Source organism: Triturus cristatus, chromosome 7 (genome assembly GCF_964204655.1).
Source record: "Triturus cristatus chromosome 7, aTriCri1.1, whole genome shotgun sequence".
NCBI classification, from domain to species: Eukaryota; Metazoa; Chordata; class Amphibia; order Caudata; family Salamandridae; genus Triturus; species Triturus cristatus.
In genome coordinates, this window is record NC_140590.1 from 1,256,082,479 (window position 1) to 1,256,108,656 (window position 26,178).

Consider the following 26,178-nt stretch of genomic DNA (forward strand, 5'->3'; position numbering starts at 1 on the left):
TCTAGGGCGGCCTGCATGATCCATGACTGATAATTAAAGGGAACAAAAACAGAGAAGTCACATTACAAACGAATACAAAGTTTTTTATTTATAACCCAATTTAATGTCAAGGCGAGGTCCTTGCAGGCTCTTTAAACAACACGTAGCTGGTATTTTTCTTTTGGCAACCCTACATTATATTTCGTTTCATGAAATGCATCCTCACTCTACGGCAGTAAATGTAAAATACAAATGTAAGGAATAGGCAGAGTGCGGGCCCAGGGGGTACTGGAACCAGAAAAAAACACTAGGCCTCGATAACCAGTTTACAAAGGTATGTAAATATGCAAATGCATATGGGCGTTGCGCGCCTGATGCTCATGCCTAAAGGCCTTTTGGAGGGACTTATCTTAAAGAATTGAATGCCACACGCCCAGTGGCCTTAACATAGGGTATATTTGTAAAGAACAATTTCACCTCAAATTGTATCTTGACACTGAATAACGAATGTTTCATATGATTCAACTGGTTGATAACATGTTTATCAACCTCAGGTTGAAAAGATGAATGACTTCTAGATTCATTCGAACCTCTGACCAATAGATCATACACAGATTTCTGGAGTGAATGAATGCATTAGCTCATTGAACCACCTGGCCTGAAATATTTCATGAATGACTTTCTCCAGCCCTCCTAGCCTTTCTAAGGAACTGACAGATTTCTATCCGTAAAGGGATGGTCCGCCGCTGCTGACACCAGGCGCTCTGGCTCGACCCAGTTTCTAAGTTAAGCATGAGATGAAACTCCATTTAGAAACCGCCCTGGGACGAGGGAGAAAGGGTTACATACCTGGGACGCGCGCCAGGCTAGGAGGGAGCCTGCACCCTTGTCACGTGACGGATTACAATATTCGGCCAGGCAAAAGTCCTGTCGTTAATATGTTTTGTGCAGCATTAAAGAAGAAATCTTTAAAACCACATTCACTTCAGTGCTGTTCTAATGGTGTAAGTCCTCATTCATTGGTTAGAAACGTGGTGCTAGCTATTGTTGTAAAGTCTGAGTCCCAGAAGAGCGCAGACAACTGAAGTACTCAGAGAGATCTATTATTAAATTCACAAGGGAGGTTGTAGCGTCGTCACTTCCGGTCGACAGTGAACAGATTCCCACTCGAACTTCACTCCCTCGCCCGCCAGCTGGGCTTCCTGGCTGCATGGGGGATGGCAGAGGGAATCAGTGCCAGGTCCTAAAACAGTTTGTGCAAAGCAAAAACTGTTTAAAAAATGATTTCAAACAAAACAGATATATTTGTGTATCAACAGTTCTTGCTATTTGTTGAATATTAAAATCCGGCGAAAAAACAAAATAGCCCCTCAACAGCACCGCAATTTCCAATGTGGTTGCAACATTTTGACAGCGATTTCCACATTTCTGAACATCAAGGAAAACAGACATCAGTATAACCTTAATTCTATCCTTTTACGACATTCTACACACAGTAACACGAACCTCCTCACTCAGAATTGTCAGACCTCCAACGCTGTTCTCACAGACAGACTCACATGAAGTGTTTTAGCTACCTCGGCGCACAGATCTGTTTTTAAAACACTGGTAAGTCTGGTTTCCCGTTGGGAAGAAAATGGTGTTGGAGGCGTTTTGCTTTGTCATATTTGCCAAAAATACTTACACCGTCTGGCAGTTCCTCGTGTCTTCTCTTTCTCTAGCTGGAACGTCATGTCCACTGGAGAGGAGTAAACTGGCAGCTGTAGCATCTGTAGCTGGTAACTTTGGCATGGTAGTTCATGAGGCCTAGAATGTTACTAGGTCAGAGTGAGAACATGGTGGGGGAAAGAACGCTGGGGGATGAGGTGTGTTAATAAATGACTCCACTTACCTGACAAGAGGACAGTGTCTTCCTTTGTCAGACACCACAAATCTGCCTCCTTTGTCAGACACTGCAGTAACTCCACTGAATCTCAACAAGCATTGGCATAGCCAATAGGTCTCACCTTTGGGACCTTATAAGTGTTTAGCCATGCAACAGTTGCATAACTAAATACTTATAAGTTCCCAAAAGCGAGACCTGTTGGCTATGCCAAGCGGCCGTGTGGCCGCAAAAGTGAAAGTGATCGCGATCAAACATCAAAGCGGCCCTGCCGCCGGAAAGTGAAAGTAATAGCGGTAAAGCGTGGCGCGCGTGCCCGCGCACATGCACTGTAGCTCTAGGCTGGCCTGGTAGCACTTTTTGGAGCCCTCTCAATAAGTCTCGCCAGACCAGCGCATGCGCTGGGTCAGGCGAGACCTAATGATCTAAAGAATCACCATTTCCCCCTTGAAATGCCAACCTGCCCACCTACCCATCAACAATGGCCGCCATAGTGATCGTGATCAAACATCAAAGCGGCCGTGGGGCCGCGAAAGTGAAAGTAATCACGGTAAAAGCGGCGCGCGCGCCCGCGCACATGCACTGTAGCTCTAGGCTGGCCTGGTAGCACTTTTTGGAGCTCTCTCAATAAGTCTTTCCAGAGCAGCGCATGCGCTGGGTCAGGCAAGACCTAAAAATGGAGAGCAGACGTATCTGCTTTAGGCCAATACAGGCTGCAGATTTATTGCATAATTTCACTTACAGGAGAAACATGATTACAAACACTTCGTTGCTTTCAAGGTGGCAACTGCTACTAACGACCTTACAGAACGATCATTCACTTCTCGCTACCTCTCTCCCTACTAGGCTGCCATTCACGCTTGGTAACCCCCTGCCCATTCATTATTCCTGGGTGGACTTTCACTTTCCTTACCTTCCGACATTGGTAAGTACTGCCCAGCCGTACACTCACTCACTCAATCAATCAGAGTTTTTAAAGCGCAAATACTGACCCGTGAGGGTCTTAAGGCGCTGGGGGGGGGGCTCCGATTTGTGCTGGTGTCATCTGAAGAGCCACGTCTTTAGGTCCTTCCTGAATAGGATCAGTGTGGGGGCTTGTCAGAGGAGGAGGCGGAGGTCGTTCCAGGCCTTGGCTGCTAGGTAGGAGAAGGACCTTCCTCCTGTCATGGTGTGCTCTCAACGTTTGTTCCTTATTCAGGTCCATGTCAGTTAACACGGGTGGCCAAACACTTCCGTTAACATTTTCAAACATTGGAGCATAATGTGTGACAGTACACTTCCGGTTATATGACATTCATGACACTAGGAAGCTGCTCACTTTCTGTTGGCTCCATCCATTCCTCTACTTCTAGCTGGACGGTCACTTACAGAAGTCACTGCTTTACATGCCCTTTTGGGAGAATGTTCACGTCCGGTAACCATCTATAGAAGCCCAGGAAGTGGATGCTATCTGGGTGCCACCATAAGAGCGCAAAAGTTGGCTTGGCCAGTAGGGCACCTCTTGCAGCCTCGATTATCACCTTGATTGCATCATCAAAGGAAGCGTCAAGAGTTGAATCAGATGTTGAGTTTCTCTGTGGCTAGGGGGGAGACAAGACAATATGTACTACCTTTTCTTAGGGAGCACACAATAGTGAGGACACAAGAGAGATTGCATGTGGGGAAAGAGGGCTGCTAAAGAGACTCTCCATCTTTTCTAATAGGAGCTGAATCTTTTCTGAAACTAATTCCGAGAGTTTTTTGTTGGCTGAGCTGAGGCTGGTAACAGTCCTACCTCCTTTAAGACCAAATTAATGGTTCAGAAAGATTGCCTAAACTTCCATCGAGGGAGTCCAGATGTACCTATCTAGTACGGCCATAAGCTCCCTGGTCATGATGCGGAAGGATATTACAATGGGTTCTGGGCATTAGATAGAAGTGATGAAAGCGACACCCATAGTAGCCCTGAGAGGGCGCTGGTGACAAGTGAGAGATGGCTAGCTTGCACACAATAGGGATTAAGTGTGTTGAAAGTTAGAGGCTGGCCCCCAAGTGTAGGTTTTCCTTTTGTAATGGAAGAAGTTGGCCTGACTTTTGCATAGAAGTAAACTTAGGCCCAAATGGAACCCTGCCACCCTAAACGGCTGATACACACAGCAGAAGTCACCCATAAACCTTAAAAGGACCTGGGTATAACTGGTATCATCAACAATGTCCTAAAGATATCATTCGTAATTACAGAATTGAGATTAGTACAATACTCTAACATTTATTGTTATTCACCACCAGTCAATGAAGAACATTTACATTCAATTAGGTATAACAATTAATATTAAGTAGGATCAAAACACATATGAAGGGAAAGGTGCTCAAAGTGTGGAGTGTGCAAAAAGAGCTCAGGATTGTGCAAGCGGCCCAAAAGAGTATGTAAAGAAAAACAAACATGGCAAAAAGAGACCACAGTTCAATAATGTGCATGAAAGGTTTAAAGAGAACAATTAATAACAATTTAATTGCACATATGTGTTCAATAATTCATATCATTCTAATATAAGGTCAACAACGTTTCGACCCTTCATGATTCCTCAAGTCATCATCAGGATAAAACATAAATAGATTGCTGCATAAAGGAAAAGAGGGGTGAGAAAATTAATGAGACCATTACTCCTCATAAATCCAATGGGCCCGATCTAAAATGGCAATTTGAGACAAAAGTCTAACTTTACGACTTTTTGTATTCACAGAGGTCATTTACAAGTCGTATTGTCAGGATCCTAAGGAGAGTCCTTGCCCACCACCCTATGATTGCTAGTGTTGTCACTCATAGAGTGACCAAACGACAAAAGAACCCAAGAAACAATAAATGGAGACTGAGCTCTCAGCGTTGTAATCTTAAGATGTCTGCCAGCCCAGTTCTCCAGATATCACACTAATGTTTCCGCCTGCCTATTTACTCTAGAATGTGAAGCTCGCGCTGCTTGAGGAATGCGCACTTCAGCTGAAGAGATTTGGGGAGAAGGATCCCGTCAACTCTCGTCGTCGTGAAAGATTAGTCAGGGTAGTGGCATCGTTGGCCATCGTCTTAGTCTCTCGGCAGTGTCACGGTAATCCTGTAACCGTGTGTAAAGTTAGTGTCTCTATTTTGAGCACTCTCATGATTCCGAGTAGTGGCTCCATTCGGAGCTTACTCAGAAGGTGAGTCTGAGCTCTCTGCTCTCCTTGCTGGACCGGAGAAGAGACACTACCTTGTAAGATAGTGTCTTTTCCGAGACCCTGTCAAAATAAGATTAGTTTCACACTAACTTCCGGAAACAGATCCAGCAGGAGTGATGCACTGTTCCCAAATCCCCTTTGTACTACTCCCCAGGGGGCCAGAAACGCTCCACCCTGCACAGTAGTATGCAAGGGAAAGGGGAAAAAAGGGATAACGAAACAAAAAGCAGTGGTTCTCCTCCTACGGAGCCTCCTAGTCCTGGTAGCCAAAGAACAGACTTCCTCTAGGTGGATCCCAGCAATGGATAGCGGTTCGCTGTGTATGAGAAAAAGAACAGTTATTACTTCCCTAACCACACACACAAGAATACTCTGAGCCAGAGTGATGGTCACTTAGCTACCCCCACCCGTATCATTTCACTTATATGGGACCCATACATGCAACGTAGCCAAGAAGTGGGCAGGCTAGTTACAGAGGTACCATCAGGCAAGTGTCAACACAAAAAGTTATGCGCGGAAATTACATCTCTCCTTGAGAGTATGCGCTAACAGAATGAAAGTAAACCTGCAGGCGGGTGTGATACGTCTCACACACTCCTGATAATGAAGTGAGAGCCAGGCCAACACCGGAACCTATGTGTTGAACAAAGTTGTGCTCCTCCAACCATTATGGCTCTCACGCAGGACACAGACGAACACCAGGAATAGGAACCTGGCAGGATCAAGAAGCTGCCATCTGATCAGGTAAGGTAGAAGGCAAGACCCTCCTCATGTCGGAGCGTGCACGAACAAAAGTCAAAGGGGTCAGGGAGCAGGGGCTAACCGCTCTGGTAACGCAGATTCCCAGATGGACGACAATGGATACAGGACCGGTCAGGTACACTCGACAGCGTTCCCTGGGTGTAGCACTAGGGCTTCTTCGGGCTCTCCCGAGACAGCAAAGGCGTCCTCGGCGTCTTTATTGGCCACATCTGGACGATGATGAAACAGCTCCGTCAGCGTTCACAGCGGGAACAGACTTGAAAGTTTGCAGTTGACAAGCACCAGATCCCCCTAGAGGAAGGCCTTATATATGCAGCCAAAACCTTCCAGGCAAGACTCAGCTGGTGGTACAGTTGCATGCCAGGCCATGTAGTCCCTCTCGCTCCATTCCTACCCACATACACACCGCACCACGGGGGATCATGACAGACCCAGAGAAAATAACAAGCATTGATATCTACAGTAGGAGAAAGCAGACACCTAAAAAAAGAAGTTGAGAAATTATCTAAAAAGAAGAAAGAAGTTAATCAGTACCTTTTTCAGAAAAAACACGAGTGAAAGTGATAGAATTAACCTTACCTGTCTGCGCTGGAAAAGTCTTCGGCTGTTTACCTGGTCACGCAAGTACCTTACCTAAAAGAAAAGAATATGTATATATTCGTCATAGAATCGTTGAACTGTTGAAGTAGAGAAAATGAACAAGAACAACATGTATATACGTTGATATAAAAGATAGAAAAGAAGTTTGAACAAAATATTAGAAGAAGAGCAATAGCCAAGGACATATAGGGTATGTATAAGCGTTTAAAGAAGTTTATTTAGATAACAGGGAAGCAGAGTAGGATGTATATCATCTTTATGCTTATTGCTTTCAGTTCCAATGCCACACAAGAAATGGCTTACATTAGCACACAACAGTAAGAGAGGAAAAGAACGTAGAAGAAGGAACCATTGTCCAGGCTGTCTCTTCTCTCTCTCCACAACCCCTTTCCCCCTTCGGGACGCTTCTGAGTCGAATTACAATATTTGGCTCGGTGGCATTGCGGAAGGGGCATTGGGAAAGATCATCATCCTGCTCCTGTGCAATTGACCTGCGGTATGTTGGTTCTCATTGCTCTGACACGTATCTTTACTTCCTAGTCAGGCTGGAATCTCTGGCTCAAACCATACTCTCCTTCTCGGGCCAGAATCTCTGTCTCGGGCTGGATGAAGTGCAATCAATGGGGTGGAACGCAATTTTAAAAAAAACAGAAGCATCAAAAACGAGAGATTAATGGTGGAGGTGGTCATGAAAATCAGTTTGAGCAGGGAAAAGGGTGTGGTTAGACACTGCATCATCCCAGAAAAGTTTTCTCCTTTGCATCATGGTACATGCAGTCCACAATTTGCGCTCCCCTCAGTAACACTACAATAAACAGTGAGGGCAATGCTTGACCAGACTACGTGCTAAATGGGACGCGACTTGAGGTAGGGTGTTGACGGATGCGGAATGGCGACGGGTGTTGCACTACCCCAAGAGGATCTCCCGGAACACCCGCCTCAAAAATGTACAGTTTAACTACACACATATGGCCTACATGACCCTGCACTGACTTAACGTATGGGGGTGAGATTCACTCTTGCCCTAGATGTTTGCCCCGAATGCGGACTTTGGTCATATGATTTGGGAGTGCGGAGTTGTGCGGCCTTTCTGGGAGGCAGTGCTGGGTAAGCTGGCGGTTGTCTTGGGCCGGGAACTACCCTCTACGATCCAGATGTGTATCCTAGGTCTCTTTCCCCGACCGCCGAAGCGTAATGTGGGGAACAGATTTATAGACTTGGCACTGGGACTGGCAAAACGTTGCATTGCGTTGGGATGGAAAGCCTCAGGGGGACCACAGATTGCGCATTGGCATAGAGATGTTGTGGTGTGGGGCAGAGCGGAGGGCAGGGCGCTCAGCGGGGAAGAACGTAAGGGCATGAGGAAGCTTCCCTTAGCGGATCAGTGGAGGACAGTGCTGGCAGCCTGGGAGAGCCCGGAGGGACGGGTTGAGGGATTGATAGACTCAGGTCCCGAACCGGATGCGGGCGCGGGCCAGGGGGTGCTTTAACTTGTATCACCCGTTGCCGTCTCTATTGGTTCGGTGCCCGGAGGGTACACGATGACTACGGGTTGAGCGGGGGGAGCGTCTACTGACCTGCCATGTTTATGGGGGCAGTAACCCTGGCTCCGTCTACCGGACCCTTCCTTGGGAGCCCACTTGCTGGTTCACTGCTGTCACTACTTTCTCTACTGTGTCCTCACCACTAGCTGCATTGGAACTCTTTACGGTGCTCCCTCCTCTACCTCAGGTCTTTTAGTTGTTTGATGTTTTATTTTCCTTTTTCTTTATTTTGCCCCAGTTGGGTATCCTTCAATTGTCGGATGATGTGTTTGTGTTATTTGGGCATTTTTTGAAATATTGGTGACTGATCCCATGTTTACCATTATTTGGCACTAGGTGCTCAGGATTATGCACTGAGGAGGTAGACTTTGCCATAACTCGTGATTTCTATTCCATTTTCTTTCAAGACTGTCTTGCCTCTACATGTTTTCTTATTATGGTACTGTGTATTTTGCAAAATTAAAAATGCCAATAAAGATATTTTCAAAAAAAAAAAACAGTGAGGGCAATGTATGGGATAGAAGTATTGATAGTCTGTGCTGCTTTTACAGCTGGATTCTCTCGCCGGGGACTGTGCCTTTGAATATAGGTGCAGTTATAATGCCTAAGCTGCAGCCTATAGACACGTTGCACCACCAGAATCCTTAGGACTGTCGCAACATGGCCCTCTGGTGAGCTTTATAAAGTGATGCGAGGATAGGCAGCCCTCGTTCTTTCTATTAATTAAGCGTGCATTTCAGCCGCAGTAAATGAGCACAGAAAGTTATGAGCTGCGCTACCTATCAGGGGGCTTCTGTGGGCGGCTGTAGGTCATGCAGAAATTCAGAGCCACCTCTCTCTCCTTCACTGTGGCCATAGATGCATCCAGCAGTATGCCGGTCAGGAGTCAGGGCTCTGGTTGCACTAGTGTCTCTCTCTCACAGCACAGGAGAATGCTCAAAGAGCATGTAGGTCAAGTGGGAAGACAAAGTAATCTCTCTCCCACTTTGGGGCTAGATCCTTGATTTATATCATTACTGTAATTACACATAGGCTCTGTCCCAGGCCACATTTTAGGAGCTGACTTGCTCTGTTATTCATCAGATGGGGTCTTATTCACATTATACCCCATTGTTCTCTTCAGCCCACCTTCCTTTTATCATATGCAGCTTTCTCCCCTTATTTTGACACATTACAGACCGCTCTTATGGTGTACATTCTAGTGCCTTTCCGGTGATAGATACTTTACAAATAGTTCACAATTTCAATATAAATAATCTGCTTCTTGAACAGTCCCCTTGTGGGGCTTCTTTACAAATTAAAGTATCCCAGTTTTCATGCTTTTCTTCAAGCGCCCACCTTGCGTGGTCGAGTGATCTTTACACATGCGCCCTGCAATCACTACCTCCACGCTTTCAGTCTGCCCGCTCTAGTGTTCTTTGCTGGGTGCATCACATAGCACATACAACTTTACCATGGCCACCTTTTTACCTTCTGGTTGTTGTGTATAGTCTTTGTACACTATTACGTTGTACATCAGTGTGCGGTGAGGCATGTTGAAGGAGAATTTAATCCCCACCAGGTATTGTTGCCTGTTTTGGGGTTATATTATACCTGAGTTTTGCCATTTATGTTTGGTATGGGTTTACCCTAACCCCTTTTTCTTTCAGGCTTATTTTCCAGTGACTGGTTATCACAGACTCCAATTCCTTTTCTGGCAATATGCCTTGCTAAAACAAAGCCTGAAGAGTAACAGATTCCAGACCTTTTTCAATTCCTCCACATGCAGTCAACAATGTATTTACAAGACTGCCTGCATCACACACAAAGTCCTTCACACACACCCCACAACTATCTAAACAGCAAACTTATGAAAGCAGGAAGATCCAGAACTCTGAGAAGCTCCAACTCACTTCTTCTCATTCCTCCAAAACTGAAAAGGAAAAGCACCCAGACTCGCGCTTTTCTGGAAATGTACCCAGGATTTAGAGCGCAGTCCCTAGAGACCTCCGACGCAACCCCTCCTTCTCCAGCTTTAAAAGGCACCTGAAACTCCTTCTCCTCAACAAATACTTTACTGCTCAAGCCAACTGAACTAGGCTTCTAGGCTTCAATAGCCCACTCTCCTAATGACTCGACAGTCAATAATATTTTCTATGAATTATCTTTAAACCTTTCATGCACATTATTGAACTGTTGTCTCTTTTCGATGTTTTTCTATTTCTTTCAATGCCCTTTTGTGCCACCTGCACAATCCTGAGCAGTTTATGCACACCCCACACTTTGAGCACCTTTAACTTTATATGTATTTTGATGCTGCTTTATATGAATTGTTCTACCTAATTAAATATGTTTTCACTTTCGACCTTTTTTGGCCATACTTTTCCTTTTCTTCATTGACCTGTGGTGATTAACAATACATTTTATAGTTATTGTACTAAACTTAATTCTGTACTTACATTTGATTATACCAGTCTAAAATGGCTTGCGCTTCATCATGGGTGATTTGGGAGAGTTGCCCGAGTGTATGCTGTTAGGTTTTCAAGAACCTACTGGCTTTGTCTGAGTTTGTGTCTAAAGAGTCTTCTGCTGTTGGGCACCGAACTCTGCTGCTGGACCAAAGCCTGGAACCAGGACAAGACTACCTCTGATAGGAAGAGTCCCACTCTAACTTCGTCTCTGTGCTCTTCCAAGTTCTGAAACTTCTGTGGCTGTGCATCTTCCCGAGTCCCCCACGACTATGCATGCATCAAGATGGCAAGAAGGAATCTTTCTTGGAGTGAAGGAGTCACTCCCCTTCATCCACAGGCACCTCAACAACAGTTTTCGGATGTATGACATTAAAACTGGCTGTGTCTTCATGCCCCTAAGTAAGTTAACACTGATGCCAAAAACATGGATTGACTTGCAAACAATGAATGTTAAAAACATTAAGGGAATGCATTTCAGCGATTTAGTGGCTCTCTTTTTTCACATGCTTTACTTACCTAAGAGTAAGCTATTTTATAATGTTGATGTTTATCTTTATGTTTTTTCTCTGCACACGTTGAGGCTTGAGGCATGCCAGATGTTTATGAGGGGCTTTGATTGAGCGCACAGGCGCTAAGGCTGAAGCCAAACAAAGTGCCTGTCAGTGGGTTGGCCTCTCTACAGAGCACACAGACCAATGTTTATGTATTCCATTTGCAACTGAAATTCTGTGGATAGGTGTGTGGAGAAGGTACACAGATGTCAAAATATTTACAAGGCAAAAGTTAGAGAAATTAAAGTGCTTAAATTTGAGGGAGTGCAGTGCATGTTCGGGGGCAGTTATGTGACAGAGATGCGAGAAAGTGCATTCGGGGAATAGTGAAAAGAGAATGCTGAAGAGAAAAGAGAGGTGGTTGAAGATGTGCAGATGGACAAGATATGCAGAGAAAAAGAGGATACATATCTAACATAAAGCACACATAACTGAAGGCCAGAACTCCTTCCACAGGCCTCAATGCTATTTAATTAACTTACTCACAGTTTCAGAATTGAAACATTTCCAATATTAATTATGTACAACAAATCATTGTTGTTACTCATTTATCTTAAACAACTAATACCCATTGACAAAGCCAATCATACTGACAAGCTTTAGATGTATGTCAGTTGTGTCACTTATCTGGATACAATTACATCTCAGAGAGAAACCAAAATACCGGTCAGGTGGCACACAATGGGAATCACAGAAATGTATTTGACATGTTCCTTTATAGAGAGACCCTACTTTTTTCATCCCACTTAAATACCTGTCTGCACATATTTCTATATGACTGGAAAATATGCTCTATCCAGACTTCGAGAAGCACCCACAGCTGCTGGCTACAACCAAAGTTAATGCTGTATGCAATGCAAGACACTGGGCAAGTGTACATTTTAAAGAGCTAACATTGTCATGCTGTACAATTTACACATTACAGTAACTGTTGAACATATTAATGCAGGAGGATATGGGGCAGTTTTTAATGTGTTTAATATTTCAAGACTATACGTTACCATTGCTTTATAAGCCTTGCTATATCGCTACATTCAATTGCTTTAAAATGCACCATTTGCCAATCTTTTTTTCATTTCTTTCTCGGAAGAGAGACTCGCCCTAGACCCCAGGTTTGTCCACTGAAGTTGTTCACATCGCTCGCTATATAAAAGTCATACCCAACATTTATGTCTCACCACTTTCAAATGTCACCAGCCGCCACGGCTCCTGACCGAAGGTCTTTATCCTCCAAGCCACAGCCTCCAGCATTACACAGCTCCAAGAGTGACGTCCTCCCTGCATCTCCTACGTTGTGGGTATCCATCTTATGTGTGCTGCTGAGGCCTCACTGTGACTCCCTGTGCCTGCTGACAGAGGTTTCTCCTGGTGTCTTCACCAATTCCTGCTAGCTCTCCTGCTTGCAGCGGGCCAGCCCTAATATACCCTTGCTGGGTGAGTACCCCAGGCCTTGTTGGTCTGCAACTAAGCATTTCTTCATGCAAAACACCTGTTGCGTTTGCCAAGGCTTGTTGGTGGCCCTGCCCGCCACCGACCTTCCTGCATCTTGCCAGCCAACGTGGGACAGCTCATTGACATCTCCTGTGCTCATGCAATTTCACCTGGGCTCCACAGCTGCAGCTTCAAGGCCTCCGTGCTACAGTAAAGTACCTCTTACAAGGGCTGGCATCATGTTCCTGAATCTGGGTGGTTTGGACTCTGAACCCTTGTTTTGCTCGTCTAGGTTCCACCGACCTGATCCCCGAGACTCTGTAGCAGCTGGACATCTGATGGTTACCCATGGATGACAACAGGCAGTTCCAACACCACTTCAAACCTATGTACCCAGGCTCCTTGGTGTAGGTATCCTGGTTCTCTGGGTAGCCATGAGTGGGGGTGTCCTCCAACCTCCCTGGTTCCAGGGATTCCCTCTGGGGCCTCATGGAAGAGTCCTGAAAGAGTAAAACTCCAACCACAACTTTCTAGTTATCCTATGGACTCTGACCCGGGGTATCACCTCTGCACACTAGCTTTCTAGCTTTTTAGAACAGCGCACACCAACTGTTAATTTGGGTCCCTTTCGCTCTTGTGCTAGATTCCTTACAAAGGGGGTACCTCAGGGCTGGTGCTTTAGTCCTACACTATTTAATATGTACGTGGCCCCCTTGCAAATATCATCAGAGATCCTGGCTTTGTTCCCTTTTCATATGCAGACGATACACAACTGCTTCTTTGGTTTGACAATAATTCGGTGGCGACAAAACAGCTCTTTGCTGACAGTATGCGAGCTATTTCTGACTGGATGAGGAAGAATTTTATCCAGTTTGAATGCCGATAAAACTGAAGTACTTATGTTCAGCAAAGCACAAATTTTCTGGTACCCTGATTGGTTTGCCGTCAGAATTAGGCCCTGCCCCGACCCCTATAACTAAGGTACAAAATCTGGGAGTTTATCTGGACCACTCCTTATCTATGAAAGATCAAGTGGCAACTCCTTCAGGCACCTGTTTTTATATGGTGAAGCTTCTACGGAGAGAGTGTTCCACCTTCTCCCCTTATCAGTAGGCAAGACCTTAATCCAAGCTCTGGTAGTCATTCGCCTCGACTACTGTAATGCACTTGTGGCAGCTGCAAACGATTCTGTGCTAAACAGGTTGCAAGTGGTCCAGAGCACGGCAGCGTGCCTGGCTCTCAATATGCCTCCTAGATCTGCATCTCTTACCATTATTGAGACGCCTCTATTGGCTCCCATCCGTTAAAGAATCAAGTTTAAAATCTGCTGCTTGGTCCATAAACAATCAGTGATAGAGGTCCCAGGTCTCTGGCAGAAAAACGTGTCCATTACCTTCTAAGCAGATCTCTGGAGAGAATGCTTAGCTAGTTGCCCCTCGGATTAACAAACTACGAGCCAGTGGCAAAACCTTTGCCTACCTTGCTCCTCGACACTGGAACTCGCTTCCCGTCCCTTTACGCAAGTGCCTGAATTTTCTTAAGTTAAGGAAACTTCTGAAAACTGAACTTTTTAATAATTGATTTCCTGCTCCCTCCTCTGTCCCTCCGCTGTTAGCGCAGATACTCCTCTGGGGGGTGATTCATGTGCTCTATAAATCCTTCATTCGTTAATTCATTCAACTCTTAGTTACTTACCTGTGGTGGTTCCGTGCTCCCCCTGGTCCCAAGTCCCTTGGATGTTAGTCTTAGTATATTGTTTGCCCCCCCCTCCACTCCCTCATAGTGGCCCATGTGCTTTATTTACCTGTTTTGAAGTATATTGTATTGTTTATTAATATCCCAGGGTAGGAGATATACCAAAGTAGTTTTAGTGTTAGTGTCTAACTTTTCTAAAAAAACTGGTGTGGTTCTTTCTTGTGTGTCAGCTCACTGACTGGCTATGTGGTAATGTACCTGCTTACCACTCTCCTGAATAAGCCTTATCCGCTCTCATACCCTTAAGAGCGTTGGTTATCAGGGACCACTACAGCTATCTCTGAGGGTTGCCTCGACTCAGTGCAGGGCGCCTTGCCAATAGGTGTGCACCATATACTGAGCCAGCCTCCTACTGTCACTTTTTGCCTGGTATCTGATGCAATCTTGACAGAAGTGCATTGGGTTCCTGCTATCCAGGTCTCCAGTGCAGACCTTTTTCCTTAAAACTGTACAATTGTTCCCCCAATTGGCAATACCTTTAGCACCCCCTAAGTCCCTAGTGCATGGTACACCTGGTACAAAGGGCCAGGAGGCTACAGGAGACCCCCTAAGGGCAGCAGCGTATATTGTGCCATCCAAAGGACTGCAGCTGAGACCCATTGACCCCAGCTCTATTTATAGTTGGAGGGGTTGCCAGTGCCACGTCACCATATTTCACACCTGTCACTGTGCTGACCTCTGTCTTTGTTCTTCTTGCGCTAGGATTACTCCCCTGTGCGCCAGCAGGAGCTGCAGCTTTAAGTGCACCCTCTCTCACACACTTCCGCGCTCGGCTCTGTGTGCTTTTCATGTGTGTGTGTCTGCTGGGAGGGGGAGGAGTGCCTGGGTCCCTCCCCGTGAGTCACTTCCACCCCGGTTTGGGCGCGGACAGATCGCTGGTGCTGCACTGTACAGTGCTTCCTGCAGCCGGCCACTCGGCCCCCTGCTGCCCAGGCCCGCAGCTCAGCAGAGATCAGTTTCTTTTAAAGCGATTCTCCAGCCTGAGCCTGGGGGCCTACAGAGGGAGGATTCCTCGCTGTCAGAGTGACACGCCTGCGGGACTTTCCCTCACCGATCCATCATGAGAGTTCCTCTGGAGACAGAGCCCCCTTTGTGGTAGTGCCCCCTGCGCGGGTCCTTCACGTGTTCTTTGTGACCGCTCCGTCAGTGCCCTCTTTCCAGGGCGCACTCAGGACGTCCGGCTGCAGCGCCTTCTTGGCACCACTTACTCCCTGCGCTCTGGATGACAGCGGCTCCCCCAGCGCCTCCGGTTGGCTGTGACAGCGGCTGCCCGCTGGGGCTCTTCCGTTGAGGGTGTGCTCTCGCTTCAGCTGTCCTGACACTCGCCTCAGAGACCGGGCGCTGCCTCAGGCCGGTGAAGCGGTGCCGCGCCCCCCAGTGGCGGGGCGGAGAGTACCTGCGCGCCCATGCAGCCCGCGGCAGAGGGGGGTGGCGGGAACAAAGACGACGCCGGAGGCGACGAGGAGCAGCAGCGCAGCCCGAGCCTCACGGAGGAGCCGGCCGTCACCTACCGGGACTTCGTGAGCCGCAGCTACGTGGAGCTGATGAGCGTGAACCAGCACTCGGTGCACGCTCTCAACTGGAGGCGCCTCTACCTCAGCCGCGCCAAGCTCAAGGCTTCCAGCCGCACCTCGGCGCTGCTCTCTGGCTTCGCCATGGTGAGGCTCTGAACGTCTGTCCGTCCCTCTGTCTTTGCGTGGCTTCTCTTGGCCGTCGCTGTGTGTATCTCCAATTACGTGTTCTCCCTGAACTACTTCTGTCACTGTCATGCATGAGTGCATGTTCGTATGGCTGTTTGTCGCCCCGACTTTCCTCCACTCTCTCTTTAGCTCATTTTATAAATGTGCTCTCACTGATCAGCACTATGTCAGTATGACTGTTCAGAGGCGTAACACAGGCCTCTAAGGTCACTGCGGTGTGTGGGGAAGGCCATTTAGGGATTCCCCATCCCATTCAAGTCCCCCCCCCCCCCCCCCATTGAGCCACGACCAATTAATATCTGTGAGTTATGGGAGGGTGCGGGGGCTCCCCACAATCTGCAGGAGGGCCCCAACAGTTTGCGTTACAACACTGACTGTTAGGTGTGTATATCAGTCGGTGACTGTCCCAGTGTGTGCGCCTCTGTCAATCTATAGCTGTGTATCTCTGTGTTTCTTAGTATAAAAGCTCAATGGTGTGTGTTAACATGATGGTTACTGGTTCCAATCCTGCTGCTGTCACTCAGCTTTTAGTACTTCTGAGGTCGGTAAAATGAGTACTATCGAGTTGGGTCATCACCAGGGCTCCTGGAAAAATGCAATTTTTCGCCCGGACATTTTTTTGCCTTATTATGGATTTGCGGCATTTGCCACATAATTCATCATCTGCTACGTAATCTGCAAATGTTTACAAAGAAAATCTTCCTAGCTCAAACTGATCAAAAGTTACTAAACACACAGTAGCTTGTTGCCTCTTGCTTATTGCTGAATTTGGGTGCTAAACTAGTTCAAATGAGCTTTGTCCAGATAGTGTTAACCCCTGTAAAAATGTCAACATAAAGCTATCGTAAAATGTGCTGCGTTATGCTGCTTGATTGTCTTTTCTTGCTGCATAATTTAGTCACACATGCAACATAATTTGGTCATTCCCTACTACATAATCCCAGAGGCCCTCGTCGTGATTAACAACTGTTTTCAACGCCTAGAGATCAGAGAAAATTTAGAGAGCGCTACACAAATTATAGAAATTATTCTTTGTCTGTTCCTACAAATCTCAGTGCTTGTTTACCCCAACTCTTTCTGTCTGTTCTTCTGTGTATAGGTTCACTCCTCTTTTCACTTTAAACATTCCATGAAAGCTCCCAGGCCTCCCGCCCCGTGCTATTGAACTAGGTTGGCGCAAAAAGACTAGCTACATTCATTTCAGAGGCAGCCCTTAGGGTACGGGAGGTGGGGACCCTTCTGGGGGTCCCCTATTATCTCACGGATACATTATCTGATATGAGTCACATGGGCCCCTCCCCATATTCTATAGCCCCCCCCCGTCATGTTTTTTTTGTTATGTAAATGATTCACATATATCTGTATATGTCCATCCCTGTATATTCGTGACTGCGCGTCCACGGTGTACCTGTGTGTCATACACATCTGTTGCGTGTATCCCAGTGTCTGTCTATGGGTATCTCTGTCTGCCTGTCCGAGCACATCTCTATGCTGGCCTGTCTTTGGTATCTTTGTCTGCCAATCATGTGCACTTTGTACTCTCAGAGTTACAGTCTGGAAGCTGGGTGCATTTTGGAACACATGCTATGCCTGGGCTGAATCTCGTCCTTGAAGCCTGGGGGTTGGGGTTGCGTTTCCTATTACTGGTGATATTAGCTGCTGGGGTCTTCTCAGAACTTAGATTGTGCGAATGATGAACTCTTTTAGGGCAGGACAGTGCAGCCTGGAAGCCACGAGTCATATAGAATGTGGAAAAGGCTACTTTAATGAGGCAGGTTCAATCCTTGGGTAAACAAACCCTTGGCAATGTGCCATTCAGAATAATTTAAAACCACAGCCTCACTAAGCATCCGCCTTCCCCTCCTGTAATAAGCGTTAAACATAACCTTGTAGAACTTCAAAAACTTTCATCTCGCCAAACCTACATTCATCCAAACATCACTACGTTTAGGACTTGTATATGGCCATCCTGCTGCCACCCCTGGCACTTACAACCTAAGTCTCAACAGAGGTCTGATGTAGATCTCGGTGGATGGGTTACCCTGTCACAACAGTGATGGATATTCCGTCTGCTGAAATCCAAATTACATAGGAAATAATGGGATTTATATTCCAGGGGACGGTATAACCGTCATAGTTGGAGTAACCCGTCCGCCGAGATCTGAATCTGGCCCTAATTCCCTTAAAATCTTGACATCCTGTCTAAAAAAAGCCACCCTACCTGCACACCTGCTAATCAGCAACAATATAACCATTTCCATACACAGTTGCGCCCTGTCTCATCAAAACAAGACCCATCAATAACTAAGTAAAATCCAACCCTTACAGTCTGCTGACTTAAGGGGGGAGTGGGGGTGTCACTGCCCCTGCTGACTATAGGCTGTACTTCACTAGAACAAAGGAGGGGTCAGTCCTAACTTCCTGTTCCTTTGAAGTCTGGCACCAGCTGTCTAACCTCCCCACCAATGGCATCTCCTGTGGTCACTGGACCACACCACCCGCCCGAAAAGCCCAGGGTGGTAGGGCTCAAAATCACCCACGCCTCTCAAACCCCCTTGGAGTTGACAAGGTGCTACTCCGACTTTTTCCTAGTTGCTATTGTCTTTGCGCTTGTTAGCTCTAGGTTTGTGGTGGCATAGTTAATAGCTGTTACAGATGCTTATAAAACTCGCTGGTAGAAGCTCTGTTTTAAGGTGCCAAGACCCTAGGCTTTCTTCTGGGGCCTAGCTGTCAGTAGTGCCGCGAACCATATGTGTGGGAACCCATTTTGTCTCAACTAGTGTATGTGTTTTTAATGTCAAACCAGGAGAGGGGAGTGGGTGGTAGGATTTTCTTGCTTCTATTAGGGCCTATAGTGCACTTGCTAATTCACTGGTTTTACAGCTTCCCCTTTTTGTGGAAATTAATATATTGCTGATCGACTAAAACCATTAAAGAAGACTATAGCTCTACACGAGGGACCGAATTATTTTTGAAGAAAAAACATATGAATTCAAAATTGTACCTTTGATTGGACCCGCCCTTACACAGCGATGAAAGCTGCATTTAAATCTATCGACATTTATCTCATCTCTGAACGTGTTGTGATCTGCGGCTCGGCGGTCACAGATGCCTATTCCGAGCAGTTGGTTGTTTTCCACCAGTGTGCTGCCAGCGCGGGTCCTGCGGAAGAGCCCAAACGTGCTGTGTGCTAGGGGGTAGTTTAGGAAAGGCGATCAGTGCATCTTTACCGTGACATGTCAGTGAGGCAGCGTAGTGAGAACTACTCGAACTGTCAAGATGCAGCGCTGCTGGTAACTCTGATCCCGCCCTGTACCACGCCCTAATTTCCAGACACAGGCTTACAAGACGTCTGAAGCGGTTTATACGCATTTTTAGAACACCTTTAAAGGCAATTCTGTTTTGCACGAGCCCCCAGCAGTTGCATCTAAGATCCATGACAAACGATTCCAGCTAGCGTACCCTTGGTACACTCTGGGGTACGTCATTATTTTCGGAGGGGGAGGAAAGAGCGAGATGTCGCACCCTCTTGAGATATCTTCACGGGGGAAATGGGCGTGGCTTTCCAGCTGAGAAATCTGAAAGCCTGCACAGCCTATTCAAGACAGTTCTAAGTGCAATTAACATCCCCCTCAATTTAAAAAAAAAAATTCTTCCGTTTCTTGTGTCTAAAAATTGCCTTTCAGTGTTGGATTGTTCGGTGGTTTTTCAACAGTCACGGAAATCACCTCAAACACAGGGCTCTCATTAGTGCCAACACTCACCAGCCCTCCCGCAGCAACATACAGGTAGCATAAATAAGCAGACAAGACAACTTTTTGGTGGAGAAAGTCAGGGCAAGGGGACAAAGAGGCCGCCAGGTGGGCGGGGGAGGAATTTATACCTCCCCTCCCCAACCCCGGCCGGAAGTGACGAGCGGGACCCCAAAGGGGTCTCTGGACACTAGGCTGCCCAGTGTGCCATCCTGTGGCACTAAAGGGGCCGCTCTCTTATGAGGGTCCCCTGCGGTGACTTTGTCAGTCAGCCCACATCCACCCGTGCCTACTCTCTGTCCCCAGGAAGATACGCCACATGTGTAGTGCTTTTCTGTTTTTTTGTACTGCATGGTAGTCTCGATTTTATTTTTATTTTTTTAAATGTATTTATTCTACCACATTGTATTCCTAAGGCGTGTGGTATTTTGACTTTTCTCTCTGTTGATGCGTACACCCGGTAAGCATCTTCTATCTTTGAATGAACATGTTCCTTTATCTGTAGCCATAGCTGCTAAGGTTTCAGATTGCTACGTGTGGCATTTTCATAATTTCACTGTAATTATGAGTGACATTTCACCGACTATGAGTGACACTTTCTCGCAAGCAAAATCAAGTTATGAAGACGAGGGAAACGTATAAATATCAGCTATTACACCCATTATGAGCAACGAGATAATTGTCAAACGACTTCCATTTATCAGACTCATGTCTAAGTACATATACTTAGCATAGTACAGATATCACAAAGCTCCTTTGCAACATATTAAATCAAGGCTCTGAACACTAGCTCAGGAGCAATTTCTTATGCGGTTGTGTGGTTTTTGTGGCTTGTGCTTTTGTGTGGCGAATGCTACAAGCCTGCACAACACATCCAGCTATGGAAAGCCATACCATTTGGCAGTGGAGGTGTGCAGACCTTTCTCTTGTGCAAAATTGACCTGCGGCGGTGTCTTTATTCAAAGTTACAGGCTGTCACTCAGACCAGTGGCGGCCGACCCAGATAAATAGTGGTGAAGGCAGTGCGGAGGGGGTGGGCGCACGGTGAGAGGTTTAATACAACAACAAAAAAAAAGACTTACCTGGGGCCGCCGGCCGCCTCGCGTTCCTCTGCTTCCAGTTCCTGGTCCCAGCAGTCCCCAAGACAGCATCACTGACTTCCCATCTAAACCCCTTGCTGCTCTCAAGCATGAGAGCAGCGTGGGGATTGGCTTGAGCGGGCTGGATTAACACTCGCTCAGGCACAGGGAGTCTGTGCTGTTTCTCCAACCCTGCTGTGCAATACAGCTGGGCTGAAGAAACCTAGGTGCGCATGTCAGTATGGCCGGCCTAAGACAGCCAGCCAAACTGACATGCGCACTTAAAAGTGCACCTCCCACTTCTCCCCCTCCTCCCTCCAATGGCCCTGCCCTTCCCTGCACATGGTGGCTCAGCCAACAGCTGAAAAATAAAAAACGATAATAAAATATCAGTTTATTTTGCAGCTGCTGGCTCTGAGACAGTGGGGCGATGCTCCTCCGCCATTGTGGAGGAGCCACCACTGGCTCAGACTGTGACTAAGAATGAAGAAGATAAGCCCTCCAGTTCTGCATGAGACCCAGGCTTTCCTCTGTGCCTAAGATGTCACAAGCTTAAGGAACACGAGGACAAACGTTTGGTCCCATCATTTTGCCACCTGTAGCTATGCAGTTCCACAAGTGGGACGGTCACCTAAATCATGTGCAACTTAAATTTCACCAGTAGAATTCACGTAATTTTGGGAAGTTAGCATTACGTTTGTTACTTGAAATAACACCAGTTGTGTGATTAAGCGGCCACTCGTGGTAAAAACCTAGCGTAGGAACAGCCTGAACAACTAGAACGTTAATGACTTTAGTTGTTGGCAATTGTGTTTTGTTGCACTATTTTGTTTTAGCTGGAACTGTGTCTTTGCAGCAAAATTTGATGTGAAGGTGCATTTCACACTAAGATATAGTGGTAAATAATGGATTTGCATTTCGCATAACGATGCATAGTTTCGCAAAATCTCATGTAATTAACCAAATTTCTTTCACACCGACTTACTTGTAGAAGAGTGACTACTGGATAATGAGGCAGTGCACACTTCAAGTCTTAGAATTTCACTTTAGATAATCTTAACACAACTGCGATAGGAACGAAATGTAATAGTGCAGTATTTCCAGGTCCTACTAGCAGGGGAAGCTCAGAGTGGGTAAAGCAGACAAGAACAAGTCATAAGAGGATCAGAATGGGAGTAGGGTTTTGAAAGGAGAAAGAACAAATGTGGAAGGACGCCCAGCTAGATGCGACCCTCAGTAGAATCCTGGGAAACCATACAATGAGCAAAGTTGGCAGTTAACAAAACAATGATGATCACACTTCCTCTCCAAGTAGTTCACCTGGTGAATCGGACGTGAGGGACCTAAAACATTAAGGATCCACCACTGTGTCATTGTGCCCCAGCTACTAATGTATGATCTATCAAAACTTACAGACCTTGCGTGTCCTGGCGGGCTCATGCGCCAATGTTGATGAAACCTGCAGCATTTTTTTTCAAGCCCCTTATCCTTCTGAGAAACATTGGGCAGGAAGACGCATCCTGGTACACAGGTCCGAAGGGGGAAGCCTCGGCAGGATGTCCCTTAAAACTCTGAACATTAGCTGTGGAGCAGTGCCTGCGTTGGGCAATTATTTGTTTACAAGGCATTTGCATTGGAGAGACCTCGTACCAAGGTGCCATTAACAAGTTGGCTTTAAAAAACATTTTTTCACCTTTACAGGTGAAAATATGGAGGGATGTGAGAGGACCTACCACAAAGCCTGTAGTGCAGCCATGTGATTGAAAAACACTGGGGCAAATGCAGCCAAGGCCTGAAGGACTACTCCCACATGGCTCTTCATTGCCCCACATTGTTTTAACCATATGCATCTGCCCCTTGTTTGACCTATTTAGTTTATTTGGCTGTAGAGGAATGTCCAAAGCAGATGACCCACAAAAGCTCATCCGGCAAGAATAGAAAACCTCCTCATCTACACTGAGGCAAAGTCGGCCTGTAGGCAGCCCACCTATGGGCGATTGCATTGTAACTTTCTTAAACGGAGAGCAAGTAAGATTGGGCAGTTAGCCGTTGATTGTTGGGACGCGACTCTAAGGCAGATTTGCATGTTACCTTCTTCTGTTCCATCAGCGGGGATAAATTCCCAGAAGTAGTTTTCGATGTCAAAGCATCTCTTAAAAACAGGTGAAATCTATGTTGAGCTCCTACCTTGTTACTGATGTTGAGAAAAGCCTTGCCTTTTCTACTGAAGTCTCCTCATTAGTAGCTGCCTCCATCCTCTACAGGCTGGAATACTGGAACCGCTCGTATCTAGGACTGCCTGGTTGTTTTGTTGCTATCTATCCTACAAGTTCAATATTTTACTAGGAGAGCGGTCACGGAGTTCCAGATGTTAGATCATGGATCCCATGGCCGAACAGGGCTCCCTCGGCTAGGCATTGAGTGAAGAATACAATTTAAATGTCTTCCTCTTCATTACAAGATCTTCCACACCCTTGATCCCTTCTATGTCAGAACCTTCCGTAGGATCTTCCTCCTACCTGCAATTCCTTGTTTCCAAAGTGAACTCCGCTCGAGCTGGGCACTGCGGTGCCCAATTCTTGGCGCCCAAGATGTGTGATGAACTGCTGCTGAAGATGCGGAAAACCGAGAATCTCTGAACCATACATCACAACTACCTATGCAACAAAAAGCACAGATGTTTGGTGGTCTGTATGCCTAGGTGCTTGTATGTCCCCTTGTGTGTATAGGACACATGTTTGTATGTTTTTCTACGTACGTAGTTATTTGTATGTCAGTGTGCCTGGACAGTTTCGTGTGTGTCGATTGGTGACCCTTGGAATTTTGTGTTTCAGGCTTTTTAACATTGTGTATCTGGAGAGGGTATTTCAACTTGTTGGTAGTCTCGACAGCGATGACGGAATGAGATCTCCATTATACCCTTTCTGGTAGTTCTGTTGCTTACTGGTAGGAGGTTTGAATAGTTACCCACTCTCCTCACTTAGTCTGTTATATTGTTAACGGGACAGTTATAACTGCATTCGGCATCACTCCCATACACTCAATGGGCCAGTGTCATCATATCCCAGCATTGCGGCTATGCCCTAAGTCATAGACCGTTGCTCTTCTTAGGGCAGCTAAAGGTTTAATGGGGCATTAGTTGCGATAGTTAGCAGGGCTCTTGCATCTTAATTGGGCGACCATGGGTACGTTTTGTAGGTTTGTTGTGTTTTACCTGGGGCCTTTGTGAGTATGTTTCAGTAGGGTTGCAGCCCCTTTAAAGGGACAGTACCTGCACTTCATTGCAGCTCCGTTATCTCTTCAGTGGGACAGTTCCGGCTCTTCCAGCAGGAATGATGTTCTGGAAGAATGAAAACCTTGTAACTAAAGAGCCTTCACACTCAAGCTGGAAATCTACTCTGTGCAAGGGTTCAACTTTTGAATGGCGCAGAAACAGAAGTGTAGCTGTATGTCATGGGCCCTAGTGCGAGGAAGAAAGTGGCCCCTGGCTTCCATCCTAATTATAAAATACAGCAATAATTAGGGTTCAGTGGGCCCCGGTGCACTGCACCTGCTACACCATGAACGATACTGCCCTGCGAAGAAACCATGCCGCACTCAGTGGCACTGCCCGAGCTGGCAGAACTGTATGGAGCCAGGTGCAGTGCAAGGGATTCTGGGACTTCCCATGATTCTGTTGCACTTCCTTCTATTGTTGGGAGGCCTGTGTTGATCTCAACCTTATGCATTGTACGTACTGGAACACGGCGCCTCTGATGATGAGGGAAAACTGAGAATTGCGTGGCTTTTGGAAAGTCATTAAAACACTCTCTGTCCCTGTGTCCAGAGTGTCCATGCGGGAGTATTATGGCCCTGCCTCTTATGTATTTTTGGCAGCTTGTATTTTAGGCAGGTTGCAGAACTTGCCAGCTGATGCCTGTGTTGTTTGGTAACTCGCCTAGATTAGGTCATTTTCCGTTTGTCCGGATTGTGTTTTTTTTACAGTGCTTTCGAGTTGTTTGTTTAAGCCACCTAGAGTAGCGCCCACGCGTCTGTGCAAGCCTTGAGGTCTCTTTGTTTGATGTTCTGATCGCTATCTCGTAGCCTCGAACACTTGGCACTTGTCATTTTTCGCCTCTTGATTCATGTATTAGGCGGACAAACGTTCGCAATCGGATAGGGGACAGAGAGGAAGCCTAGGACCCCTTTATTTCTAAATTTTTCTTAAAACTTGTTAGTGCTACATTTGTGATTTTTAGTGTAAGCAAAATCGTAATAAAGCATAACCTGCATTATGTGTTTTTTGTCAGAACAATCAAGTGTGAACATGATTTAAGAGCGCAACTCTATCCCTTGGTGCGTGGGTACACTTTAAAAATAACAAGTAGCTAAGACAAGTAACCAAGAGTCCTTAGCCTCGGGAATACACTGAAACACGAGAGAAAGCGATAAAGCGAAACAAAGGGACAAAGCATTTCTTTTTCAAAAGAATAAAAGCACTTTAGCAGCTACAGCGGGGCGGGGTTCTTTATGGCCTTTTTTGACAGCAACTCGGCAGACCGAAGCTCATAATTAACGCTTTAAAGGAATACCATTGTTAAAAGGAGAGCAAGTGAGAGCTAAAGATAGGTAGAGGGAAAGAAGGAAGAAATATTGAATGGAAGAAAGGGTGGAAGAAAGGTAGCACGTGTGATCGAATGGATGGATGAGTGGGTGAAAGGATGAGTGAATGGATAGGTTGGATAAGTGAAAGGATGGCAGAGTAAAGGGAAATTTGAGTGTGGACGGATTAATAGCTTTGGAGTTAATGGATGGATGAATGTATGGCTGTGTGAACAGATTGATGGAATGGCCAAGGGATGGAATGGGTGAATGATTGATGAATGAATGGATGACCGAATGTAAAGGTGAAATAGTGGATATCACCTGGTGGATGGAAAGGGTGAAAGGATGGATGGATAGATGGTGAATGAAATAGACAAGGGAGCTCTTCTAAGGAGGTTTGGGCTCACATGCTTCGCTCACTTTGTGCCATCAATCAATCAATCATTTGTAAAGCGCACCACATACCCGCGAGGGCCTCAAGGCGCTGGGGGGGGGGGCGCTACTGATCGAACAGCCAGGTCTTAAACATCCTCCTGAAGGTCAGCAGGTCTTGGGTCTGTCGTAGGCTCAGTGGGAGGGTGTTCCGTGTCTTGGCGGCGAGGTGAGAGAAGGATCTCCCGTCGGTGGTTGTTCTTCGGCTTCGTGGGGCAGTGGCGAGTGAGAGGTTGGCGGAGCATAGCTGGCGGTCGGGGATGTAGAAGGGGAGCCGTCTGTTGAGGTAGGCTGGGCCAGTCTTGTGGAGTGCCACAAGCTCTTGTTCAAATAGGAGGGCATTTTAATTTTCTAGCTTCTGCCTTAGCTGTGAGTTACAACGAACAAATGTACGTTTATCTGTTAAGTGGAAAGAGGCAATTTAATTGCTTCAAAAAGAGTAGTAAAGTTTTAAGTTGTATTTTTAATGACCAATGCTTTACAGG

At 46.4% G+C, this 26,178-nt stretch overlaps 1 protein-coding gene across 1 annotated transcript in view; it reads left to right on the forward strand.

The window, feature by feature from the left end:
- The first annotated feature begins 14,967 nt into the window (after positions 1-14,967).
- Positions 14,968-26,178, forward strand: part of ORAI3 (ORAI calcium release-activated calcium modulator 3) — a 28,099-nt gene continuing 16,888 nt past the window's right edge. The window contains exon 1 of the mRNA XM_085618740.1: positions 14,968-15,804. Within this exon, the coding sequence (XP_085474866.1) occupies positions 15,553-15,804 (252 nt within the window). The 5' untranslated portion in view covers positions 14,968-15,552. The remainder of the gene's footprint in view (positions 15,805-26,178) is intronic.